Consider the following 26,106-nt stretch of genomic DNA (forward strand, 5'->3'; position numbering starts at 1 on the left):
GACATCCTGCAGACCCAATAAAACATTTTGAAATGGTGACTTGAATAAGACTACTGAATGCTGGGATGGAGGTGTCATCTGCATGGAATAATCCAGGTAACTTCTGGCCAATCATAATGCAGTTGCCTCAAGGTTAGCATTAGTCTCACTTTGCAGACCTGTGAAATGTGGACATCGTAAGCTGTCAGAGTAGTGTTGTGTATAAATCCTCATAGTAGAGTTAGTAGAAATAAATTTATGTGTTCATCATTGATTACTTGTTTTAAGTTAGAAACTTTGTGACTTTGCAAACATTTCTATAACTCATTCCAAGCAAGTGATGTCAAAGGGTTTCTTGAATCTTCCCATGTAGAAATCCATACGCGAAATTAAATGAATATGTTAAGTAGAGAATTGGGATTTTGACCATCATTCTCTGTAAAATGAGGATCTTATTTGTGAGTGAGTGAATGGGCAATATTATCTTAAATGAAAATGTGATTTGTGACAACTGACATTCATATATAAAACAAAAGTGATTTGTCTTGAGAATTCTGGATATTATTAGCCAGAATCACTGGGCTTTATACTCCAGCATCAAGAAGGATATCATCGTAGGATGTAGTCTTGTCCAAAGACTGCAGGACACTTCTACAGTATTTAGGTGTGTTGTGTTTGGAAGGCTTGGCAAAGCATCTGACCAAGATCTTGTATATTGTGTGATCTCTATCATGCTGAAATGCATTATGATTCTCTCTTGAGCCTATGTTCTACAGCATTTTATCCTTACATTGGTTATGAGATTCTGTGTATGAGGTCTCTCACAAAGTGCATGTTGAGGATAGGCATAACAGTATGAGCCTATATCGCAATAAATTGTTTCATTTTCTATTTCATGAGAGACTAGGTAATGAAGTACTTATTGCATTTATTATGAGATGCAGTGAACCAATCAGTTGATGATGATATACCAGGAGGTTACGGCTTATACCAACCTGTAGCAATTTTGTGGGTGAGCTTTCATCCCCTCCTGTAGACTTCTTTGTCCAGCCAAGTGAGCACACTGTTTTTTCTTTGCTGTTTGCTTGTCTTCCTGTCATAGAAAAAATTTGATTCTCCCATTTGATACCTCTTTGCTTTTTTTTTCTGGTTTTACCAGCAATAAGTGTATTGACCCACAGAGACACACACATAAAGACATGGACACATTCATTTCTTACTCATAATACATGGTTCATTCTCTCGTGATTGATTTCTGTTTTCTATCCAGCTTTTAACACAAGGAAGGAACCATGGTGTCGAGTACTCCTACTATGTTCCCAATGGGGTAGGGCCAGATGAACCTGATTCTTACTCCTGGACATACACCCGTTACGCCAACTGCTCCAAGGAGTGTGGAGGAGGTAAGTTACATCATCTTCCACCCAGTCCACCTGCTACTTAATACTTTTTCGTACTTTCTGCCTTTCTTACACGTTTCTGTCACGTTAAACCCCTTTCCTCATTGCTTTCTTGTGCCAACCACTTCCCTTTTCATCTTGCATCTATCATTTATTGACATCATAACTCAGCTCCATGGACATTTGTCAATGAAAATGCCAGCTCCTGTTGTTTGCCAAAATCTATCCTGTTACGTGGTCCACTTGCCCTTGGCTAGAGAGAAAAATGAAAAGGAGACAGATTCTAATGTAACATATGTAACACACCAGATTGCCATCTCCTTTTTTCAACCTTTCTGCTTGTTAATAATGTAAAAATTCAGGAAATGATAACATGGGTCTTCTGCAAAGAAAGTTGATACCAAATGTATCAGCCACTAATGTCTGTTGGAACTTAAAGGGGATGGCTAGTAATGATCAGTGGGAATCAGTGGGAATGCTGGGGATGATTGTTCCAATTCTTGTGGGATTCATTTAAGAGTACATTATATATCTATTGTTGTGTGAAAATTATTTACTTCAGAATGGTTCCATATTCAAGTAATGTACAGTTTAATGCCCTGTCACTTCATATTCATGCTAACCTGGAATGAATCCCAAAAGGATTGGAACAATCATCCCCCAGCATTCCTACTGATCCCCACTGATCAGTTACTAACCATCCCCTTTAATGATTCTGTATGTCAGCCAATTTAGCCATGTCACTAGTGGCATGACACAGAAAGGAAGAAGTCAGCCTTTTCTGCCCAGCTAGCATTTCATATCATCGATGGATAGACACAAAGTATCAAACGTCCATTCTGTACAACCTACAGTAACTCTTCCAAGACACACTGCAATTTCTTTCTAACATAAACTCTTACAGGCACACTGAACAACTATATAAAAACAACAGAATGCTGTTCAAGCTCAAAAGGTCGTTCCATAGACGATTTAGAGAATATCTGTGCTTGCAGTGTGTGCAACTATGTTTGTGCAGCTGACAGGCAGCAATATACTGTATGTAATCCTGCTTTGTAAAACAACAATGGTTAATTCTGCAGCATGTTTTGAAATATGCATCTTGGGTCAAATGTACTGCTGTAGGGGTTATGTGTTAAAAAAATGATGACATTTATCCTTTTTCTTTCAAACTTTGAAGAGTGGAAGCATGAATTAAGTATAAGTATTGTTTTAACTGTTTATTTATGACCTTTTTTCCCTTCTAAAGTTTGTGTCATCTATTTTTCCAGCCATGACGAATGTGAAAGAGGGGAGTGAGAACTCTACAAGAACTGTTGAATTAACCATTCAGTCAAGTGGCAGCTTTGATACTGTGATATAGTCATAAGTAGAAAGGAATAATGAGTGTACTGAATCATGGTCACAAGTAGAAAACTCTGTGATATGTGACTATCCCTTCAAATTGGCTACTAAAGAGTGATGGCCAGTATTTTACTGAAATGGCAGGTATTTTAACAGTTAGTAAGGCAAAGGAAAGAGAAACAATATATTTTCAATGTATGCTGTAATGATGTATGCTGTAAACCAGATAACAAATTGTTACGTAGTCCAGTTTCAAATACCAGTTCAGATGATATGCACACAAAGGTAGATACCCTTGTGTGCTAGGGAGAATGATGTTAATGCCGGTGAGGTGCATGTTATGCTTACTGACTTCTCCAGCGTTTGCATTGTTCTCCTGGACACACAACAATATTGTGCATAGAAGGGATAATTTTGGAACATACGCTCATATGGCTCAATGTAGACTGTAGACTAAAATGAATGCAAATCCTATACAAAGGGATGATATAGCCGTCAAACCCATCTCTCTGTATTACTTTTCATCTCCTTACTGCATATACCCATCTCTGACCTACATTGGGTTCAAACTAACCTGGTTTGTATCAGATTGCCAAGTCAAACCTTAAAGAGAGATGACATGTTGTTACTTGAGGCACAGTTACTGCACATCTCTGATCTCTCTCTGCCTTCTATCCAGGTTTCCAGACTCGGACTGTTACTTGCACACGCTCTGGAGACTTTGAGACTGTCCCTAGTTACCTGTGTGACCCCGCCCTCAAGCCTCGGGACAACAGAACTTGTAATGCGCAAGCTTGTCCTCCCAGGTTAGCTCTCTGCATTGTAGCTAATTTAAAGGCACACACTCAAAAGGTAGCATTTGTGAGCTTCATCTTTTGTGGAAAATGTGTGGTCAAATTTTTCTTCCAGTACTTACAAAAAAGTAATCTGAAATTGCTAAACTTGTCATTGTTCATATAATCCTGTGTGCTAGCAATATATAGACACTGAAGCTTTCAGTTCAAGACTGAAGATTTTTTAACCTACATGATGTAGCAAACACATCTTGTATCATCATTGTCCCATACCACTATACATGACCTGGTACATCAAAAGGATAGAGAAGTCGCTGACAGCTCATCTGAGAAAATCAAGTTTGAAGTCAGATCATCAAAATCGGTCAAAACGATCAGATTTTTGTTTTTGGCAGAATTTTGTAGTCTATTGTATGGTCTACCATCTGCCAAAATTTTGAAGCTAAATGATTACAGGAAAGGCTAGAAATTAGCATTTTTCTGGACCATGATTTTTTGACATTCAATGGAACAGAAAAGTGTCTGAAGATTTGGATTTAGTGCTGCAGCTAGAATCCACCCCGAGCAACAACGGAGTGATCTTATTGGTCACCGTGTGGCATCCGGTCTGGTTACTGATTGGACTGATAGACTGCTGGTGCTAAGCCAGGGCTGCCAACACTGGAAACTAGTTGAGAGTGAGACTCCAATAGGCCAATGCTATAATTTAGGAGTCAAAATGAGTGAGATCAATAGAAATGCATGCAAATGAAATAAAGTTTTAGAGTGAGAAAGGACCAAAATGCGTGAGTCTCACGCTCAATGCGTGAGAGTTGGCAGCCCTGGCTAAGCTTGAATGAACATTGCAGAGGTTGCTAGGAGCATACCTTCTATTGTCAAAAGGGGGAAACTGCCTTGCCTCCCCTTATCATGATAGTGTCAGAAGGAAAACTTTGAAGGCGGATTTCTCGATATAATGATTTCCTAAACCACTCGAAATGTGTAAATAAAATCATCAATATCTCTGCAACCAAGTACTTTTATGAGTTGTGTTATCTATGAAATCAGAATGAAAGAGAAAGGAAATAATGTCAGGTCATTTTCAGAATGTTGTCCTCCCCCGACTTTTGGATCCTTTTGTTGTAGCGGGTCACATATGATCCCATTCTAGTCTACCCACAACAAAATTGGTGCTCTGTATGTGTATAAGTGGTCTAATGGAAAGTTTCACAGAAGTTTCACAGTAATAGATATTCATCAATGCTTAATAAGTTGCCCTTTTTCTGGCTGGTTTATTAGATTGTTGTTTTATGCCTTTAATCTTAATGGAGCATTAAAATGATTTTATTTAATGCTAAAAGAGGTTGCTGCGTATGCACCAGTAGTGTATTCTGGAGATGGCTAATAACATTGGATGAGTATTGATGAGAAAGGCTTTGAGGCAGTTGAAGTTACTGGTGGTTGTAGAGCAAGAGGACAGGTGTGAGGTGGATCCCAAGACATGGGAACTTTGGGGGGAAACAGGAAATTCTTATGATTTCCTGCACAGGATTTTATGAGTCTGCAGGTTTACAGCTTCCTTTAGTAGCAGAAGTGGCTCGAGGAAAGGGACTGTCTGACCATGACAACATGGTTGAGAGATCAAATTTCATTTTTAACCACATTTTGACAACTGAATAGCATGGTCACACCCACACAGTGGATTGACAAATTACCAGAATTGTTTACTGTAGTAGCACTTTAAAAACTACATTTTGTTTTCATGATTGAATATTGTAAATATGTGGATTCATCATCTCAATATTTAACAGGTTTCCTGTCAATAACGTTTGAACAGAAATTTAAAGTTTGTATCATGCTAACTTACAGGCAAATCTACCTCAGATATACTGTATGTATGTGTGTATTCATTGAATACTGAAATAGTAGTTGTATACATTAGTGCAGTTTGAAGAAAATCAGGCGATCCATTCAAAGTTATGAGTTTTTAGGCTTTTGGTTAAGCCTATGTTGCATCATTGCTTGATAAGAAGCTTACAACAGTTTGTAATGTCTTAGGAAATGTTCATTCCGTACACTCAACTTGTTATCGAGATAATCTAAATGTTAAGGATAGTAATATCTCCCTGTCTGTTGAAAAAAATAAGTCAAGTACAGTTGAACCTCTCGTATCCGGACAAGTCGGGACCGGGGCTCATCCAGATAAGGGATTTGGCTGGATACGGGAGACTCAATGCTTTATACATGTACATATACATACACATGTACTGATGTAGCCCATTGTAGTACCACATGTAGTAATGTGTATACTGCAACCTTTTCATTGTTACATTTGGGGATGTTTGGGGATGTAAAATGTCTGAAGGTAAGCAATTTGGAAGGAAATTTGATGTAATGTATGTTAATCATGTTGGAAGTAATATGTAATTCATGTGTGTGTGTGTAGGAGTTCTCAAGGAGTTGGGAATCCCCCTTTCCTCCTGTAATTATTAAAAAAAAAAATCACTGCGAGATTGCGTCCGTATAATAGAGAGATCCGGATAAAGGGAGGCCGGATAAGAGAGGTTCAACTGTACTCTGACTTATCATCATGCTAGCTAAATGAAAACATGTTGCATTCTTTTTTTGTTTTGTTTACAAATCAGTACTGTAGTGTGACATCATGAATCGCATTAGTCTTTTATGTAACACATGGATTTCTTTATAAACTTCAAACTTCACATGTCCTGAAAAAAATGTTACCAGCACTGACTACTTCATGTTTTAAATACACATAAGGAAGCACTACGTGAAAAATGCAGTGAAAATTAATGATTGTAAGCCCTATGCCATAAAGCATTTTGTGATGATATTCACCAGACTCTGCAGTCATGTATAATAGTCGTAGACTTACTGGGACATGAACCTATGCCATTTCATTGTAAGGCTGACAGAATGTAATCTTTTCTTTTAGATCTTTTTAAATCTTTTAGATTTAGTTTAATGCTTATCTCTGTGTAAAAAGTCATAGCATTATTAATCCTTGTGTCTCAGCATTAAATGGTTGCAGAAGCCATCACTTTATTTTTTTTTCAACACAGCAAAAATTAAATGTTCAACCAATCTTTATATTCGACTGGCTAGCCTTCATCCGCCTCTCTGTGCACTTTCCTCAAGCCAGGATGATTCCTTCACACTTTAGCTGCCTGTCTGCTAGATGAATTAGGATCACTGGGGCGTATAGTTTGGTGACAATGTGTAGCCACAGTCCCTATTCAAAGCAGGATTAATCTTTCTAATCCAGATCTCTTCTTTGACTTCCTTGGCCAAAAGTAGGTTTCAGAGCCAATTACTTGGCCATAAAAGTATGTGAGCTGATTAAGAACACAAAAGGGTTTAGACTTAAATTACCCCCATTCAAGCCCTTCCTGAACAAATATGCCATTGACACTGGCCATAACATGAGGTGAGATGATACCCTCATTATTGACTGTGAAACCTACCTTTGGCCTAGGAAAGTCAAAGGTGAGATCTGGATCAGAGAAGATTAATCCTGCTTTAAGTTAGACTCTTGATACACACTGTCATCTATCTATGCCTCAGTGATCCCAAAGCACCACCAGGCAAGCAGTGAATGTGTAAAATACTCACAGAGTTTGAGAAAATCTACTGTAGTGGATAACAGTTAGCCAGTCTAAAGGTTGGTTGAAGCTTAAATTTGTTGTGATATAACTCTCTCCTAAACTATTTCCTGTATTATGGGTCAACATGTTTTTCATAACATTAGCTGTTATGTGAAATGCAATAACTCTGACAGACTCTGACAGACAGAAGGAGTAACTAATTAGTATGCCAACATATTGTGCTCAGCAAGACAATACTCTACTATACCAGTACCGTAAAACGAGGAATGTTCGCATGCTTTTTAAATTTGTGAATTTAGCAAGCGCCAAGATTCGTGAAATTAAAATGTATGTGAAAGTTCTTGTCTACATTATATGCATTGAATACTGAGGCAATTTACTCGTGAAAATTTGATGCCACAAAAATTTTATGCTGCAAAAATATTGTGTTTAACAGTATAGCTTTGAAAATCTTACATACAGGTACTGTAAAAGTGGGAATTTTCGCGCATTTCGCGCAACCAGAAACTAACGCAAAGATAAAAGCACACAAATATTTTGGCTCGCCATATGTTCCTGTAGTGTATGTCTTGATTTAAAAAACATAAAAACATATAAAACTCATCTTAACTGGCCAAGCACAAAAAAATGAGTCCTGCAAAACTATTTATTTTTACAGTAGATGGATACAGAGATAGAAAGGGAGAGAAGAAGTGGGTGTGTGTCGAGTGTATGCATTCATTTGTTTTCAATTTACGAAAATGTGTAATACTGCTTGTATTGCAGATGGTATGTAGGCGACTGGAGCCCCTGCTCTCAATCATGTGACCAAGGGTCACAGGTCAGACAAGTATTCTGTCAGCAGGTGCTGGAAAATGGACGTCTGGAACCCATTGAAGAGACATACTGTCTGGCCATTCTAGGCTTCAAACCAGATTACCAACAGGCCTGTACAGTACAACTCTGTCCTCATTGGGTGGCCAGTGAATGGTCAGAGGTATGCACAAGTTTCATCGTGTCATGTTTGTTAGCATTCCTGATTATCACTCTGGATATACACTCTGTTCATGCTGTGATTTTGAATTATCAGTAGTTTGGATCAAACTTGACAATCATTCTGAAGGTCTACAGAAATTCAATCAAATTAGTGTTTGTGTGTTTTTTAATCCTAATAACCTGAAATATATAGCTGTATATGATCCAACCGTATATTTACCATGAGATCCCTGGTTTCAGCAAGAATATGAAAAAAAAAAAAGAGAAAATGTCAATGATTTGTCTAGAATTTCACGGTCATTAAGTTCTGCCTCTGAGTGTATTGTGGGTGTGAGCTTGACACATATTGGCAATTTGACTGGTGAAGGATACACTGATTTTGTTTAGTCATGTCCTAAAAATTGGGTGATAATTCATATTCAAAGATGTCAAAATGACAGTAACCTCCATGGATGATTGATTGTGTATCAGTGTTTAGATATAAGATATTAAAGTCTCTGTTGGTTGAAAATAAAATTTATAAATGTTTAGAGAGCCTTGCGTGTGGGTTAATCATGAGCAGGCAATTTACTGGTGAGACTCATATCAAAATTGTTTCTTGAGTTTGGATAGTCAGACCGGTCTTGTGATGCACACAATTTGGTACATGCATTACCACACAGTGATTACGTATGGAAAGTCTTGGGCATGAGGTCTAAGTCTAGTAAAAATGCTTAATCTTACATGTTTTCCACATTTTTTAAGTGACTCAAAGTATTGTCATGAAAATTGGTGAAAAATTACTAGATAGTGATTACTGTAAAAGCCGTAATTTTCACACAGACACCTGTATATATTTCTGTGAATGAGGTCAAAGACAGTTTTTGCAAGATCCTCTGTGATTTGGCACTTAGGTCATCCATAAGTGAACCAACCATCAACAACCACTTCAATCTAGTATACAGCGATAATAACCTTCAACCTGTTGAATTCTCACTGGTCTCCTGACAGTGTTCTCATGGCTGTGGAGAGGGGAGTCAGACCAGGAGTGTGCAGTGTTTAGCTGACTTACCAGAACCAGATGAATCTTGCGTTGCTGAAGACAGACCCATTGAAGAACAGGACTGTAACTTGGGCCCTTGTGATGGTGTGGATTGGATCACCACAGAATGGACAGAGGCACAATCTCTTTTTCCTTTCTCCAGTCTAGAGCAGCTTGGTTATTGTTGACTTTTGTCCCCCATTCAATAACAACAGTGTTAAAAAGTTTCTTGAAAATTTGCCCCAGCTAATGTAGCATAAATGAAACATCTTTCCATTTTATTAGACTATGTAGTCAGACCTCAGAATAAATGCTGCCATCCACTATCACTTGGAGTCTGTGGCTAGGAAACAAGTGTAGATGATAACAGAAAGATGAAAGGTTTCAGTAAGATATTACCTAATGTAGCCCAGCTCAAATTCCACAAAAAGTTGCAGATTTAGATTCTCTGAAATAAACCAAAAGTAGTCATTTGGGTTGACTGAGTCAAATTTTGTCTTACCTTGAGAGTGATCCTTTAACTACCTTTTGTCAAAATTTGCAGCTTAAAACTAAACCAGAATAGCAATAGTAGCAGTTATTCTTGACGCTATTTTCGCACAGGCACTGCTTTCACGTCGAAAATAGAGCAAGTTTCACCGCTACTGCTAAACAGCTTGCCTGAGTGATCCCAATCTTTGCATCCTTTTTGCCCTTTATATGAAAACTGCATCTCCTAGCTCTGTCCTATTTCAGTGACATTTTGAATGGGTTAGGATGGTCCAATTTTAATGAGTGATTTATCATCTAAAAGCTTAGAGCCTACTCTTGTATAGATAAACTAACTATATAATAAAGTGTGAGTTCACTTTTTGCCTGCTATTTGTTGGTTTTGAGCTGGGTGGTCAGATATTTATGACAAGATGATGAGAACCAATCTCTGTTTTTAACTCTTTATGTGCCACGTTCGCACGTCCGACTCAGTCGACGGCATGCCAACTTTGCATATTCTGCTCAACAAACAAAGCCGCTTAAACCGATCGATAAATCGCTAATCCTGCGGTACGATGAAAGCGTTTCTCGCACTTTTGTTCCTCTCACATACGGCTTGCATTGTATGTGGTGATTGACTATCAAGCGGTGTTAACAATTATAATTTGCGTGTACATTCTAAGTTTCTGTCACGGTTTTATGTGCAAAATTCATGCCTTTACAGTTATGTAGCAACTGGTGATTCAAAAGAAAAATTGAAAATAAATTTGTCATACAATTCATATTGAAGCAAAGTTTGGCGTTCCTCTTGAACTATGCTAACTATTGTGTCCACCTTAAAAAAAATTTCTAGAAGTTATACAAACTGGAAAAACCGAATTCTTTCTCGAAGCATGACTATCTTCGTGTCTTAGAATAACGTGGCACACAGGGGGTTTCCACCATGGCACATAAAGAGTTAATAGAGATCTAGAAGAGAATTAATAGTACTTGATTTCTCTCTGCAGTGCACAGGGTGGTGTGGACGTGGCATCCATTCCCGTCAACTCTTATGTTCCACAAGGAGTGGAACAATCTTTGACAAGGATCTATGTGAGATGAGTTTGATGCCAGATATGACAGGTTCCTGCTCCCTATCAGATGACTGTCAGCCTCAATGGGTTGCTTCTCACTGGAGTCAGGTGGGTTCAATGTCCTGGCTGGAATCTCGTACCTGGTACTTGCCTTTTTTTCTTTTCTTTGCATCTCATACTAATGTATGAAGTGTGATGGAGCATGCCAATGATAACTTTTACACTGTACCACTACTTATGGAGTGAACTACTTTCACTTTTTGTCAGTGATTTAAATTCAATATTTAACTTATAATGCCTTTTTATTGGTTTAGCAGTAGATGTGCCTTACGTATGTATCTCATTTTGTTAGCCATGGTGTTGGCTTGGCAACACTGTTGTATTGGCTGAAACCTTTCAGAAAAAATCATCCCTAGTGAACTAAAAATCAATGTGAACTTAGTTCACATGATAATCTTGATATATATATGTGAACAAGACATACTTTCAAGTGTATGTAGTAAGGCATTGGTTGTCATGGTGACTATGACTTAATGCATTGAACCTTGCAGAGCAATATAGTGTTCACAATGATCCAGTTATTGTGTAACTGAACAAGAGATATACCCTATGTAGGCAAGGTTTTACCATGGCTAAAACTCTCTCACAAAGCAAGCGATATGGTTATTTATTATTGTAATGATCATACTACATTGTTTCTTTTTATTTTGGGTGGAGGTGGCAAGGAGATTTGGATAGATAAAATACAGCAAAGAAAACTGATTTCAAACTTTCTCCTTCACTTTCTCTTTCAACATACACTTCTCGATCAAGGCTAGTCTGATTTAATTATAGTGTCGTAAGAAAACATGTGCTAGAAATGAGACAAGGGTTACTGCATGAATATATAAAAGAAGAAAGTGTACTCAGACTATAGGTTTACTTGAGATGAGACAGGCCAACCAAACCCCACACTGCGCATAATCAAACCAAAAGTACGGATAACTAAAGAAGCACTCTGAGAGCACGGACTTGGCCGCCAAGCAGCTTACATTCCACCACTGATCTTGTTCTTCCATGGAGATTAGTGATTTCCACCCATATGTATGCATGCTGAAAGTTGCCCGATTTCCCAATATAGAAGCCTTTTGTTACGTCATCAACTTCCAGCTGTGCAGCACACCTAGCTCGCCCTAGCAGAAGCTAGATCACACACTTCAGTGCGTATATGAAAACCTAAAAAAGTGTGCAGCTTGAACTCCCAAGTTAATTGACCCTCCCAGCCAAAATATAAAAACTCCTAAATAAAATCCATAAAAATTCCTGGATAACTAGCAAAATTTTATCATCTGCTCCTCGCGTCATTCTCATTCTTTCAAGTTTCTTTCAAGTTTCATCCAAATCCGTTCACAACTTTTTGAGTTATTTTGCACACAGATGAACAAACAAACAAATAAACCAATCGCCATGAAAACAGAACCTCCTCAATTGGCATAGGTAATGGAGTACACGTCATCTTTGTATTGTGTGATGAATGATCCTTTGTGACTAAAGGAAAAAGTGCAAATTACTCTTTTGAGAAAGGTTGATATTGTAGAAAAAGAATAGTTTTTTTTTTAACAGGTGCTTTCTGCTCTTTCTCATGATGCTGCTTTAAAAAAAAAATTAAACTACTAGGTTTACTCTAATTCCCCCAAAGATTAGCAACAGGTCTGATGTTTGTTGCTTATCAAACATGCATTGCCCTAATTCCATAATTTTGAATGTCATATTCCTATCATTAAGCCCACTTATCTTTGATAACATTGCTCTTTGTGACAGTGCTCTGCAACTTGTGGGGGCGGTATTCACTCTCGGATGGTTTTCTGTGCCGAAGTGCAAGGTGACTCCTATGTACAGGTGTCAGACTCACAATGTGATCCTGAAGCCAAGTTTACCACGGAAGAGATTTGCAATCCACAGCTGTGTTCAGAAGACTTCATTTGGTTTGTAGGACCATGGACAAGGGTGAGTTTGGACCATAGTTTATCAAAAGTTGGGGAAAGACAAATATATGTGTATATTTTCCGGCATTTGATATATTTATATATATATATATGTCAGCAATATATCAGACATACATGTCAACAAAGGCATTCTTGCATATAGGAATGAAGTGTGATGTTGGTTAATTGTTAATCTTCATTTGAATTGACATTTGAACAAGAAACTCTAGTCACATACGTGCATGCAAGATGGCTTCAAAGTTACATGTATTTTGATGAGAAAAAGAAGAGTTTGGTCTTGCAGTGAGATGTATCTTTGTTCTGTTGATGATAGAATATTAAAAGCTTAAATGAAACAGTGCAGTTTTATATCAGTGATTGGTGAATCGATGTGATGTTGTTAAAAGACATATTTATTGCTACAGAAGTATAATTTGGAAAGGCTAAATAAACTAATGAGTCTATACTGCTCTTCATATTTCATTATGCACTTGGCTGAATTTTTCTTTGATTTCAAAACCACTATGATGATGCCTTGATGTCGGTCTGAATGTAACAGCAGCTTTAGATCAGGTCAAGAGGTCAAGTATTGAAACATGTTCCTCATTTATGCAGTGTTCAAATCCCTGTGGAGGAGGAACGAGGACCAGAACATTGCTGTGCATGCTGGGAGAAACCCCACAGCTCCTGTCACTCTGTGATGCAACCAAACAACCCAGTGCTGAAGAGCAATGCAACATAGAGCAGTGTATGCCAGATACGGGTATGTAAGATGTTAGCACATGGATGGATGAAGACAAAACAGATCAATCTTCGTGTATTACACCTGTGGGTGATATAGATGCTTAGTGGAACGTAATTCAAAGGAGTTTTAGATTAAGTTAACCTTAACGTTAACAATGCTATTTAAATAATTTTGTTGAAATATTCTTACATAAGTGTATGAAGGTCTTTTTTTCATATTTTAGATTCATCTGGGTTGTTCATCAGGTTAAGGTATGATGGCATGCAGTGTGCTGTATTTCACTGAAAACAAATTGATTTACTTTTCTTTTTTTGTTGAAAGAAAACAGTAACCTGACCATGTTGTTCTGATAGTTCCACCTCATTTTAGTGGTTACGATACTGGTAATCAGCTTACTTCTCATGGCCACATATTGTATTGTTATACATTGATACAAAGGAGTTTTGGAGGCTGACTATTTCTTCACTGTCTGTAATAGCTTCAATGCTACATTTGGATAAATCTCTGTTGAAAATTCACCTTAGCTGTACCTGTTTACCAACATGTGATTTATTGCTATGATGACACACTTTCTCTGTCTTCTTATAGTATTTCTGTAAGATGAAAAGAATATTGACTGTCATCTACATCCCACTGTAAAACCAGAAATCGTTGTGTGCCTGAAACTTGCACATATTTTGCGAGGAGCCAAGATTTGTAAAAGAAAAAATGCACACCAGAGTTTCTTTGCACACAATGCGTTGAATGCCTGTGAAAATTTGCGAAAGTTTAGTGCCACAAATGTTTCTGGTTTTACCATGAGTTAATCAATACTTGCATATAGTCATACTCTCATATGAAAAACATATTCTGTTGTGACTCTGCCCAAAACATGCAAATATGTTTAAAACTTGGTGAATCAATGCTGTTAGGTACAGAAAAGTAATTGGGGGCAAATTTGTGTACATTTTTTTGTTTTTGTTTCGTTGTTTTGTCCACAGGACAAAAGGAGAGGACAAAACATGCAATGTAGTTTCAAAGCAGATATGAGCTTGAAGCAATGCCAATTAAAGGGATCATACAGTTTTGGTTGAGACCTAATTTCAGGTTTCTAACATTTTTTTGTTTAGATAATGAGAAACCTCTTATGAAATATGAAAGAGCATGTAATTCTATGAGGAATTCAACGTTTATTTGATAAAAATTGGTTTTGAAATGGCTGAGATAGCCAAAAAAGAGCGATTCTAATAAAGTGTGGGACCCACACTTTATTACGATTGCTTTGTTTTACTTTTTTTTAGGATGTTTCAGTCATTCCAAACCCGATTTTCATCAAATAAACTTCGAAGGTTTTCTTGGTATCTCGCAAAATGTTAAAAGCCCAATTCTCATCTCCATCAATACTGTACCATCCCTTTAAAGTGACTTGTTGACAATGAAAATCATGTGAGCTTTAAAGTTTTGATTGACAGAATACTTGATGGATTCTGAATTGAACTAGCTTTCTGGTATTATTCATATGAGCTGTGTATGTTTTCTATGTATATCCTCTTTTCTTTTTAAAGTGATTTAGAATAGTGGTTGAGGTATTTGGTAGCATTTTGCAATATGACATTATTGTTGTTCAGGCACAAAAGATGAAATCATAGTCAAAGCTTTTTGCTTTCTGTATAGTTAACTTATGGCTAGGCTTTATCTTTAGTGCTGGAGACATAATATCGTTTCAACCTTTTGGTCATTTCTAGAGTTTATGATGAAATATAGCAGATAATGGGCAGCATTCTATATTAGCATTCTGTGTTGTTTATTGACAGACTAATGTGAAAATATATCTTAAAAGGGCATGTTGAGTTGAGGTGGAAAGGAAGGCTGCTGATTATAGTGTTCATTCTCTAACTTGACTGAGTGGAATGCTAACAGGTTCTGTCATTGAATGATACACAAAGTATTTCCCAGATTTAGAGACCAACATAAGTGACAGAATGTTTTTGCAAATTTATCTGTATGACTTTATTTGATGGGAAACAGTGAATGTAATTACTAATGTAACTTGTGAGAATTTATATACGTAAGTGTCCACTCTGCAGAAACATTTCAAATCATTTGCCATAATGTAGAATAGATACCTAACTCACATAGACCCCTGCATGTTAAGTGTCTCTGAAAATGTTAAGCTAGACACGTATAATGCTTGTGCATCCAACACATTCACCATTGTAAGCAGGATGTTCTTTTGCTTGCAATGTTTGGAATGCCTGGCTCTATGTCAACTCCACCTGATGGCATAACGTACGTGAATCATGTTATCTCAGTTTTAAAAAAAAAATCAATCTAGTAGAGTGATACTACAGCGAGTGTTCCAGCAGTGTCTATTCATTATGTATTTAGTATACTACTGAGAAACAGAATAAAACAAAACAAAAAATACCACTGATAAAATAGAACATGAAAAATACCCCAGAAATTAACAAAGAATAGACAGATAGAGCACTTCTATTTTACACTCACTTTTACTTAGATTTTACAGTAACAAGCCATTTCATCTATCATCACTTAGTTGTATAAAATGTAATTTTAATGATGTATTCATAATGACTGACTGAAATCCAGATGATACTGTTGATACAAGGACAAGTTCAGATGGTGCTTGGAACATATCAACAACAAGAGAAACTTCCAATGTACGTGGCTCATCTGAAACAACCGTAACACCATCATTTCTGTCATCTGAATCAGAGGAAGGGTCTGCTTCAGCCACTCAGTCATCAACTACTGATTTATTTTATACAACACCTCCAAGGGATATAGAAGTGCTTGATGAATCTCCTTCAACTCTTCCACGACTACCTTCAATATCTAATCAGTTTGAACTTAATAGTTCTGTAGATGCTCTTGCAGTAAATGGAATGAAGTCAACAAGTGTTGCTAACCAATCTGCTTTGGATGTTGCAACCATACCTTCAACTTTCTCCATGTCATCAACTACTTACAATACTACTGGCTTACCTAGATCATGGATCAAACATGTGAATGTGACAACAATATTTGGCTCTAGCATCCCATCAGGGCAACCTGTGACACCAACAAGCACAAACTCAGCCAGTAACAGTGATTATACACCCTATACATCTACAATTCCACATTCCGTGCCACTAAGTACAGTAACAAAGAATAGTTACTCAGCGGTGAGTCTACAACAAGTACTACGGACCTCTTTCCCTATAAGTGAGATCATGGAAAGGAGTCCAGCATCATCTCTGTCACCAAGTGTTAGTGACATTACTCCAGCTGCACAAAGCACTCATTACCTTGAACAGCTTTCTACTTCCACTGCCATCAAAAGCACATCTACCGAGGCATTACACATCAATGAGGGTGGGACATCAGCAGCAATGACTGTTCCCATGGCAACAACTTTGTCCCCTGTAGTGTTATCTGCCAGTTTACCAACGTGGTCAAAATCTTCTAAGGCCACCCATTTGCCTGCAGTATCCACCCAAAGAATGCAATTCTCTCAAACATCGACACCTCTTTTCTTTTCTAGACCATCTACTGCAAGCCTTGACAAGACAACACATAGACCACATACATCTAACAATGCAAACAAAGACTTGGGTGAAGTGACTGCTACTTTGTCTCCCAAGACCTCAATTACTTCACTCTATTCTACCACCAAAATACCTGATCAAACTTTCAGAGTCACTCACTTACCCTCATCTTCCACTATGGGTGCAGAGTTGACATTGGAATATGACTCAATTGAGGCACATATTCCTGATCCATCAACAATTCCACCTGATTTAAGTGTTACCAGAGTTACCAGTGGCCATCAACAGACACACATGGCAAGAAGTGAAGCAATCTTGCCAACAAAGTTGCTTGTTGAACCCACCACACCTACTACCCCTCAGCAATACACTGCAATGGAGACAGCTTCCAGCATGACTAGCACAACAGCTGCAGATCTCATTCAAACAAATCAGTCTAATGGTAAGAAAGAATTCTGCCACCTACTTGACAAGTGCAGCAAATAATCATTGCAAATAACATTGCAACATCTTCATAGCACATCATATCATCTGGCAAGTATGCAACTCTAGCCCTAGCATCAATTCAAGTCTGTTTATTTCCTTATTTATTTTTCACTTGCAGCTTTGTCATTCAGTTTGTTCATGTTCGTAGGGAGTGTCGTGTGGATCGAGTGGTAAAAAAAGACATTTTGATACCGTGGAATATCTTTGAAGACTACTACAAAACAGTGTCTAAGTGCATAAAACAGATTATTACAATATGACAAAAATCTAAGCAAAACAAAGCATTATTCTCTTCTTGAATTTGATTTGAAACTTACGTGTAAATGCATGCATTCATGTTTAGATTTTGAGACGTCATGTTGTATCAAATCAGAAAGTTTGAAATTTATAAACATCTACCAGTCTGAAACAATTTGTGTCTCTTTTCCCCAGCAAATTCAGTTTGTTCAACTCATGTAGTGGAATGCAATATTTTACTAGCAGCATTGACAAACAAACTCTTGCTTTCTTTTGGACAAATAATATTTTTGTTTCTAACTTACCTGCATAATTAACCCACTGATGATCTAGAGCAGAATGCTACAGCAACATATACTACTATCAGGGATTCTTAGAATCACCCAGCTGTTTAACCCTAATTTTTTTTTTTTTTTTTTTTTGGGGGGGGGGGGGGGCTTTTTGGCCCCCCTTCAGATCTCGATTGTGCGATCCTCGCAAAAATTTGCACTAAGGTAGAGGCTAATGTAATCTACCAGACTGTATAGTTTGATTTTTCAAATTTTAATATATGTATTTTATATTAATTCATGCTAATTTATGCAAATATATATATATATATATATATATATATTTTTTTTTTTGCCTATAAATCAAAAAATAAAGTTCCAAGACTTTTAATTTTTGGTGAACATGTTCTCTTCAATATCCTCAACAATAATATTGACGCAGAAATTCGGCTTCATAATTGTTTCTTTATGTATCTCATTGTTTATTGAATTTCTTATGTATCTCTTTTTTAGTTTTTGTTTTTGTTTTTTCATCAAAATTTGTCGCAGAAGCTTTTTAAAGCATAATCAGGCTAAAATAAATCATTATCAGCCATTGAAAGTAAAGATATTTATTCTCATATGAATTGATTGCAAAAACACTATTTACATTGGGTTTGTACACAAAATCATGTTTTTGAGCAATTTTTGGGTCGACAAATTTTTTTTTCGAAGGGGCGTGGCTTCAAAACAGTATGCCTGGGAGAGACAAATTTGGTCTCAAAAGTTGCACAATACTTGAAAGACAAAAGTCATAAAATGTCGCGGCGAGAGCATCATGCATTGCGGAATAATCACGCGAAACGTCGAGGGGGAATAGGGTGGGAATAGGGCTAATCGCCACAATTGATTTGTTGGTAATTAGGAAGTAACAGATATTAGCTGCGTGCTTGTGGTTCGTGAAGGAAACCCTAACATGCAGTATGTTTTTTTTTCCCCCGTCATCTTGGAAAAGAAAGAGGATGTAAAATGAAATATCATTTGTCATGATTTGTATGCACCATGGCCCTATTCATAAGGAACATAAACCATAAGACATTTCTTGTCTTTGGAATATGTTTTGTTTTGTTTGGTTCACATTTTTGTGTTTTTTTTTCAAAGGTTGGCATCCCTGTCAAACTCTTGAAGTTGTTTTATTTGTAAAATCTCAACTACAAGTTGTTGGTCTCTTAGTTATCAATTGATTAATCAAATATTCTATCAGCAGGGTAGCCCTTTCAGTCTATCAACTGCTTTTCAAAGGAACCCTGCATGTATGAATGAAAGTCATAAAGTATGATATATTGCAAAAATGAATTTGAAATTGCAAAAAACTAGAAAATATAACATAAAAACAATAAAGTAGTAATTCTACAAACAACAAAATTTATTAGAATATTAGCAGGACACATTGAATACATAAAATGAAAATGCGTCAATTTGTCAATTTTCAGACTTATTAGTTTAAAAGTTTTTTCTAAACACATCAAAGCTTTGTAAGAACTGATTATTCATTGATTATTGTTTCTAAAGATGCCTGTATGTGAAATGATCTATTGTAGTATTTTGTTGTAGGTGTCTCAAAATAGAAAGGATTGCTATTTCTTTTGACAAAGATTTTATCTCTGGTGAATTGATATATTGTAAATATGATGGAGATAGGTTATTCAAGATATTAGATAGACAAAAAAATCTCCTTGCTAACTGACTGCCAATCTGGCTAACATAAAAAATTTTCTTTGGTGTACAGAGGGTTATTCTTGTAAACTGATTCTGTAACATGTGTCATTTGTTCATGTTGCACTCAGCACAAATCCCAGATTGTGCAGCTATAATCGAAGTAGGACAATATCAGGCTATTACAGGCGTAAGTGCATGCGCGCACTAACACACACACACACACATGCACACACACACACAAAGGTCAGGATTCTTTTTGGTAAGAATTTTCTGACGCATGCAATAAACCATTTTATACCAAATCGGTATGCCCAGTCCATTAATTCATGGTGTTGACCAAGATGTTTAGGTTCATTGAACTTAAAGGGGAAATCCAGTCCAAATGTATGTTAGTGTGATAAGAAAGAGTCAAATATTACAAGTTCAACTGTAAAAGTTTGATCAAAATCGGGTGAAAAATAAGGAAGTTATGACACTTTGAAGATTCCCTAATTTTTCAGGAAACAGTTCTTGAACAGTCAATATGAATATGCAAATGGCAAAGTGAGCATGTCATACCCTCACAACTTGCCATATAATTTGTACATAAAATTGTGAAATTTACAGTTTTTCATTCAAATGCAATTATGCCCAAGGCTCAAATCCTGGTATATCCCACTGTTCCCTATTCTGAAGTTAGTCAATCAGGAATGACATTATGTTTCAGATTTCAACTACAGAAACATTGAATTTTCGACATTTTTTTTACAGGATCAATGGAAAATTGTGAGGTTGTGACATGGTTAGCTAACTCATTTGCATATTCATATCCACTGTACAAAAACTGTTTTGCAGAAATTAAAAACGTTTAAAAATGTCATAACTTCCTTATTTTTCATCGATTTCAGTCAAATGTTTACCTTTTAACTTGTAAGATTTTACTATTTTTACCAGACTAACTTATATTTGGACTGGATTCCCCTTTAAAACACATATGCCATCCATTATTAGGCATAAGCTGTCATTCTTCACTTCACTTAATTCCAATTACCAGGACTTTTGTTTTCTGTACAGTGAGTAAATGGTCTTTATCATGTGATCAGATGTTGATTTCCTGTATCTACCTTTCATATACAAATAAGTAGGTTTTGATGAAGGATTATTTTTCAACGAATTCAACTTAGTCTTCTTTGTATTATGCATAAGACCACCATATACTTGTTATGTCTTAAGATAACTCAATGTTTTCTCAAGAAATATGTTGACATTTCATAAGAAGTGTGACAGTTGGATTGTCATATTCTTCCTCACACTTGTCATTTTCCCTTGTTTTTTGACTTGCAGTCAAGTGATGGTTATCTTTTTAGAAATTAATACCATTTTCAATGCACAGAGTGAACATTATTACAAAATGCTCCTTACAGTTAATACATGTCTGATACATGCATGTGGTGTCAATCTCAGCTTGACTGTGATGTCTTGGTTCAGGTAAACAAGCTTTAATTCATTTTAATCTCTGTAAGACTCTGGTGGGTCATACAGTGGTTTGATGGTGGCTTGTCATGATGATTGAAGGAAATGTGGAAGAAAAGGCAGGAATGTAGTAGGATCATCGGTTCCATGTACTGTATTCATGTCATGGCTACTTGAAAGCTATAAGTAAGATATTTTATGAAATATGAGAAACAGTTGCGCCATGTATAGTATCACTGCATATTTCACACTCTATTCCATGACAATTTTCTACCATCTGTATTATGAGACAGTTTATTTTGAATCACAGCTTTATACATAATTTGATTTGATATAATTGCAATTCAGTAATTTCACCTGCTTCATAACAGACCTTAGTTTTATGAACAGTAGTAGTGTAGCTTTGTCTCATACAATACTTCCATTACTAATCAAACAAACTAACACCTTGGCATGCTGCTGAGGTACATAGCAGTGAAGTAGTTCTTTTTTTTTCAAATATTTAATGTTTTGTAGAATTCATATGTCTTTATGATTTGGAATGCTGCAGTGTCTTTGTATTTACATTGTGGTGGTGTCATTCAGCAAGGGGGGGGGGGGAACCATGACTAAATTGCTTTCGATTGGTGATACTATACCAAGAAGTGACCATTATCTATCAATTTGACTTCTCAAGAATGTTTCTTCCTCAACTACAGCTGACTTGCTGGTAATGACACTAAAATATCGTACAAAACTTCATTTGTGTCAATGTAGTATTTATCATTCAGAATAATTGAAGATTTTGTACCTTCAATGGTCCATGATCACACTCCCTTTTGATTGTTGTAAGAATGAAGATAAAAACAAATATTGTGTCATAATATAGAAACAAATATAGTGAAACATTTATATATTCAACCAGTTGTAATGGTAGGCAACTAAAGATTTGTGTGACTATCACAAACCCTTTCAAAGGATACTGTTTAAAAGTGATATCAGAGTATGCTATGAATCCTACTGAAATGCTGTGTTTTTGGAAGTGTTTGTAGCATAATGTAACATTGGATAAGGGTTGAGCTAATGGAATCTAACTTAAAAGAGTTCAATTATTATTGAATCACTTCAGATGGACATATAAATCCTGTAGAGCCTCTGCTTATAACTATGCCAAAATGTGTATTGAATCTTTGTTTTTGACAGCATTCTAATGATTCTGTTTTACCTTTGGATCCCTCTTCTGTTTGTTTCTTATTCTATGTATCCCTGGAAACACTGATTGTGATTATATTAGTGATACTGCAAGATACATCCAATGGAGTAGGTTGTGAGGAGAGTGAGTTTGGATGTTGTCCTGATGGAGTTACTACTGCAGGAGGTCCATTCCAGCAGGGTTGTAGGTGAGTTGAGTGGAACCATCCAGTGAGGTGCCCACTATACTTCTCTCCTCTCAACTCTGCTATCATTATAATGTCAGTATATACTCTACAAATATGTACCATCACACCTGAATTATGTTACATCTTTGCCATTTTTCCTGTTTAACTGTAGAACTTCATATTTGTTCATTTTCATGTGTCAATGTGTGACCACATTGCTAAGACTTCATTCTACCACATATTCTCAGTCATCACATGTGGCTTTTGCATAACAGTATATTTGTGGCCTGAACAGAGGATATTCTCAGCTTCTTTAATTCTACAATAAAGTTCCATGACTAATAAAAGTGCATTCTCTAACAGTAGTGTAGAAGTGCTGCTGCAATAAATTCTTTCTCTTCCATATCATGTGTCTCACATGTGCTTTTTGTCGAGCCCAGCGGAGGTGCAGGGAGACTGAGGGATCGCCTGCGGCATCTGTCCGTCCGTAATGCTACAAAAACTTAAATAACTCTCTACTGAGGACTTCAATTTCAATCAAACTTGGAGGGAAGAGTGGTTATGCAAAGTTACACATTTTACCAGACATGAAGTACACCTCAAGGTGAAAGGTCACAGGCAGGGGTCAATGAACTTTTATGGCCCAATGTTAAGTTTTTACGGCGCATTTCAATTATGGCTCATAACTTTTGATGTATATGTCTGTTTGTGATTAAACTTGGATGGTTGATGTCCCTTGGGGAGTTGAAGGTCACCATAAGGTCAAAGGTCACTGGCAGGGGTCAATGAACTTTTAGGGCCCCATGTTAAGTTTTTACGGCACGTTCGATTATGGCTCATAACTTTTGATGTATATGTCTGTTTGTGACCAAACTTGGATAGTTGATGCAGCTGTCCCTTGGGGAGTTGAAGGTCACCATGAGGTCAAAGGTCACAGACAGGGGTCGACGAACTTTTAGGGCCCAATGTTAAATTTTTACAGCGCATTTCGATTATGGCTCATAACTTTTGATCCCTATGTCCGTTTGTGACCACACTTGGATGGTAGATGTCCCTTGGAGAGTTGAAGGTTCTCACAAGGTCAAAGGTCACAGACAGGGGTCAACAATATTTTAGGACCAAAAGTTAAATTTTTTAGGTGAGTTTGATTATTGCTCATAACTTTTGATCCCCATGTCTGTTTGAGACCAAACTTAGCTGGTAAATTATCCTTCGGGAGTTGAAGGTCACCACAAGGTCAAAGGTCATATGCGGGGTCAATGAACTTCCGGGAGTTAAAAAACATTAATTTCTTCTATGCAAATGGGCAAGACACATTTAGGCACTTGCCTTGTTTTACATGGCTATATTGCTTCTTCTCTGTGTGATTGTGCTTTGCCTATCTCTACCATGAAGTGTCTCCAGAGACATTATGTTTTGGGTTGTTTGTCTGTCTGTCCTTCTGTCTGACCTTAGTCAATTTTGTGGACAGTGTATACCTTAGGCACGTACCACTGAAGGTAATATGAATGAAACTTGGTGTATATGTATGTATGAGTGGATGAAGCTGCGCCTATCAAAGGTCATAGGTAAGGTCAAAACTAAAATTTTGCTATTTCCTCCATATCACTGCAATGTATGAAGGTATTTTCACGAAACGTACTGTTTATATGTATTACTTGGTAAAGATTCTCTAGAGAAAGATTTAGGCCGTGGAATCAAAGGACAAAAGTCAAGTGAAAATGTAAAAATTTTACGTTTTTCTCCTATTTCAGATACAGCCTGAGATATCTTCATGAAAATTTAGAACATATACATAGATCTACTGCCTGACAGTGATTCTCATGGGTAGTTTGGGGTCATGAGGTCATAGGGTCAAGGTCAAATGTGGGTTAAATTGCTATGATTGCACTGCTTAGTGGTGATATTGCACTTAATTTCCTTACAGAGCGGTATACCTTGGAAATGACTTAATGTATACACTTTATAAGCCTGTTCATGTATATACTACACACAGTGATTCTGTGGGGAAAGATTTGGCCAAGGGGTTTAAAATCAAGAGATAAAAGACTAAACTTTCACTATTTTTGTCCTTACGTAAAGTATTGTCATGAAAATTGGCATAAAAAGAAAGCGATTATTTGACGATCATTTTGTGAGACCATGATTGTCTCACATCATTAAGATGTTCTGTGAATGTATTTGGAGAAAAAGTACAAAAAAGCTGAGGCAGTCATCATGGTGACATTTCTTTTTTTTATGTGTGATTAGTATAAGATGATATTATTCAAATTCATGAAATTCTTCCATCGAGGTGTCTTCATTGCAACTGATTGACAAATTGCCCTAAATACATCGACGTAAATAAGCACCGAATTGATCAGTGTTTAAGTAGTAGCCATGATAAAACCGTCGATGTAGGGCAGTTTGTCAATCAGTTGCAATGAAAACACCTCGACGGAAGAATCTAATGAATTTGAATAATTACGCAGTACCCGCTGCATGCTATAAGGATTAGAACCAACACTTGCTGTCGGGCGAAAGCTCGGTGGTCTAGTGGAGATGACGCCTGTCCGGTGATCAGGAGGTCGTAGGTTCGAATCCTGCTCGAGTATGTACGCCCATGATTTTTTATAATGGCTACTACTAAAACACTGATCAATTCAGTGCTTACCTACGTTGATGTAGGGCAATTTGTCAATCAGTTGCAATAAAATGATATTGTTTTTAATTTTCATACATTCCCATCATTTCATATGTATGTGTGTATGCATCACTGTGGGTATGTATGTGTGGTTGTGTATGCATAGGCCTACATTTTTCTCTATGCTTTTGCAATTGCTTTCATTGCTTCTTGCTGGTTAATACATTATCATTCCTTTTCCAATCCTATATATGCTAATACTACTACTTCTCCTGTACACATACAAGGTACATGCATTTCATACTCATAAACAATGAGTGTATGTGTGTCTGCGTGTATGAATGTGTACATTTATCCATGCTTTGCTAATTGCGCCCATGTCTTTCATGCCATATTCATCAAATCACACTCAAATATCAAACTAACGACTTCCATTTATCTCCTGTATGTTTGAAATCTCCCGAACTTTCAGCAATGTAAGTTGATATTCCTTTTTTCTGTCATTTCTTCATTTACACATTGAATTTTCTCAATTTGTTTATATCTATGGCTACAAATATTAGAGTTGTATCACATCTTAACTTCATTAGTGATTACCATAAAGCCTTGAATGGTCAGTTTGTGGTTGTCTTGCATGGAGGCTTTCATATTCCATAAAACTTCCAGAATTTTTGTGCAAATTGTCCACAAGGTGTGGAAAGGGTTCTAAAATGTGCACCTCCTTAGACCAAGTCTAGGCATGATTAAACTATCTACAGCTCTAGAAATTTATATTTCCAACTTGTATATGACTACACTTTTATTGAGTCTTTGCATTAATATAACATGTTAGTTGTGATCATTGTAAACATGTTTTTTTTTAATGTTTTAATGTTGTCTATTAGGGGTACCAGAGTCAAACTGATAGAAATTGTGTTATTGATGTAAATTGTATACTGTATCATTTCTCCCTCTAGTTAATTCACATTACATAACTATCTATTTCTAAACTTTTCCAGTTGCTGAGGACATGTAAGGGATCGTATAGTATTGGTTGAAATGAGGATTCAGCTTTTGACTTTTTGCACAATACTTAAAAATAAACTCTT

General features: G+C 36.7%; 1 protein-coding gene across 1 annotated transcript in view; it reads left to right on the plus strand.

Annotated features, from left to right (window-relative positions):
• LOC139740712 (uncharacterized) overlaps positions 1 to 26,106 on the plus strand; it is a 141,798-nt gene that overhangs the window by 94,158 nt on the left and 21,534 nt on the right. Inside the window, exons 9-17 of the mRNA XM_071651278.1 lie at positions 1,250 to 1,382; positions 3,403 to 3,529; positions 7,885 to 8,095; positions 9,085 to 9,252; positions 10,594 to 10,767; positions 12,460 to 12,645; positions 13,239 to 13,386; positions 15,958 to 17,337; positions 22,311 to 22,416. Of these exons, the coding sequence (XP_071507379.1) occupies positions 1,250 to 1,382; positions 3,403 to 3,529; positions 7,885 to 8,095; positions 9,085 to 9,252; positions 10,594 to 10,767; positions 12,460 to 12,645; positions 13,239 to 13,386; positions 15,958 to 17,337; positions 22,311 to 22,416 (2,633 nt within the window). The remainder of the gene's footprint in view (positions 1 to 1,249; positions 1,383 to 3,402; positions 3,530 to 7,884; positions 8,096 to 9,084; positions 9,253 to 10,593; positions 10,768 to 12,459; positions 12,646 to 13,238; positions 13,387 to 15,957; positions 17,338 to 22,310; positions 22,417 to 26,106) is intronic.

Source organism: Diadema antillarum, unplaced genomic scaffold (genome assembly GCF_040938485.1).
Source record: "Diadema antillarum isolate AM-2024a unplaced genomic scaffold, OU_Dant_1.0 seq00000876_RagTag, whole genome shotgun sequence".
NCBI classification, from domain to species: domain Eukaryota; kingdom Metazoa; phylum Echinodermata; class Echinoidea; order Diadematoida; family Diadematidae; genus Diadema; species Diadema antillarum.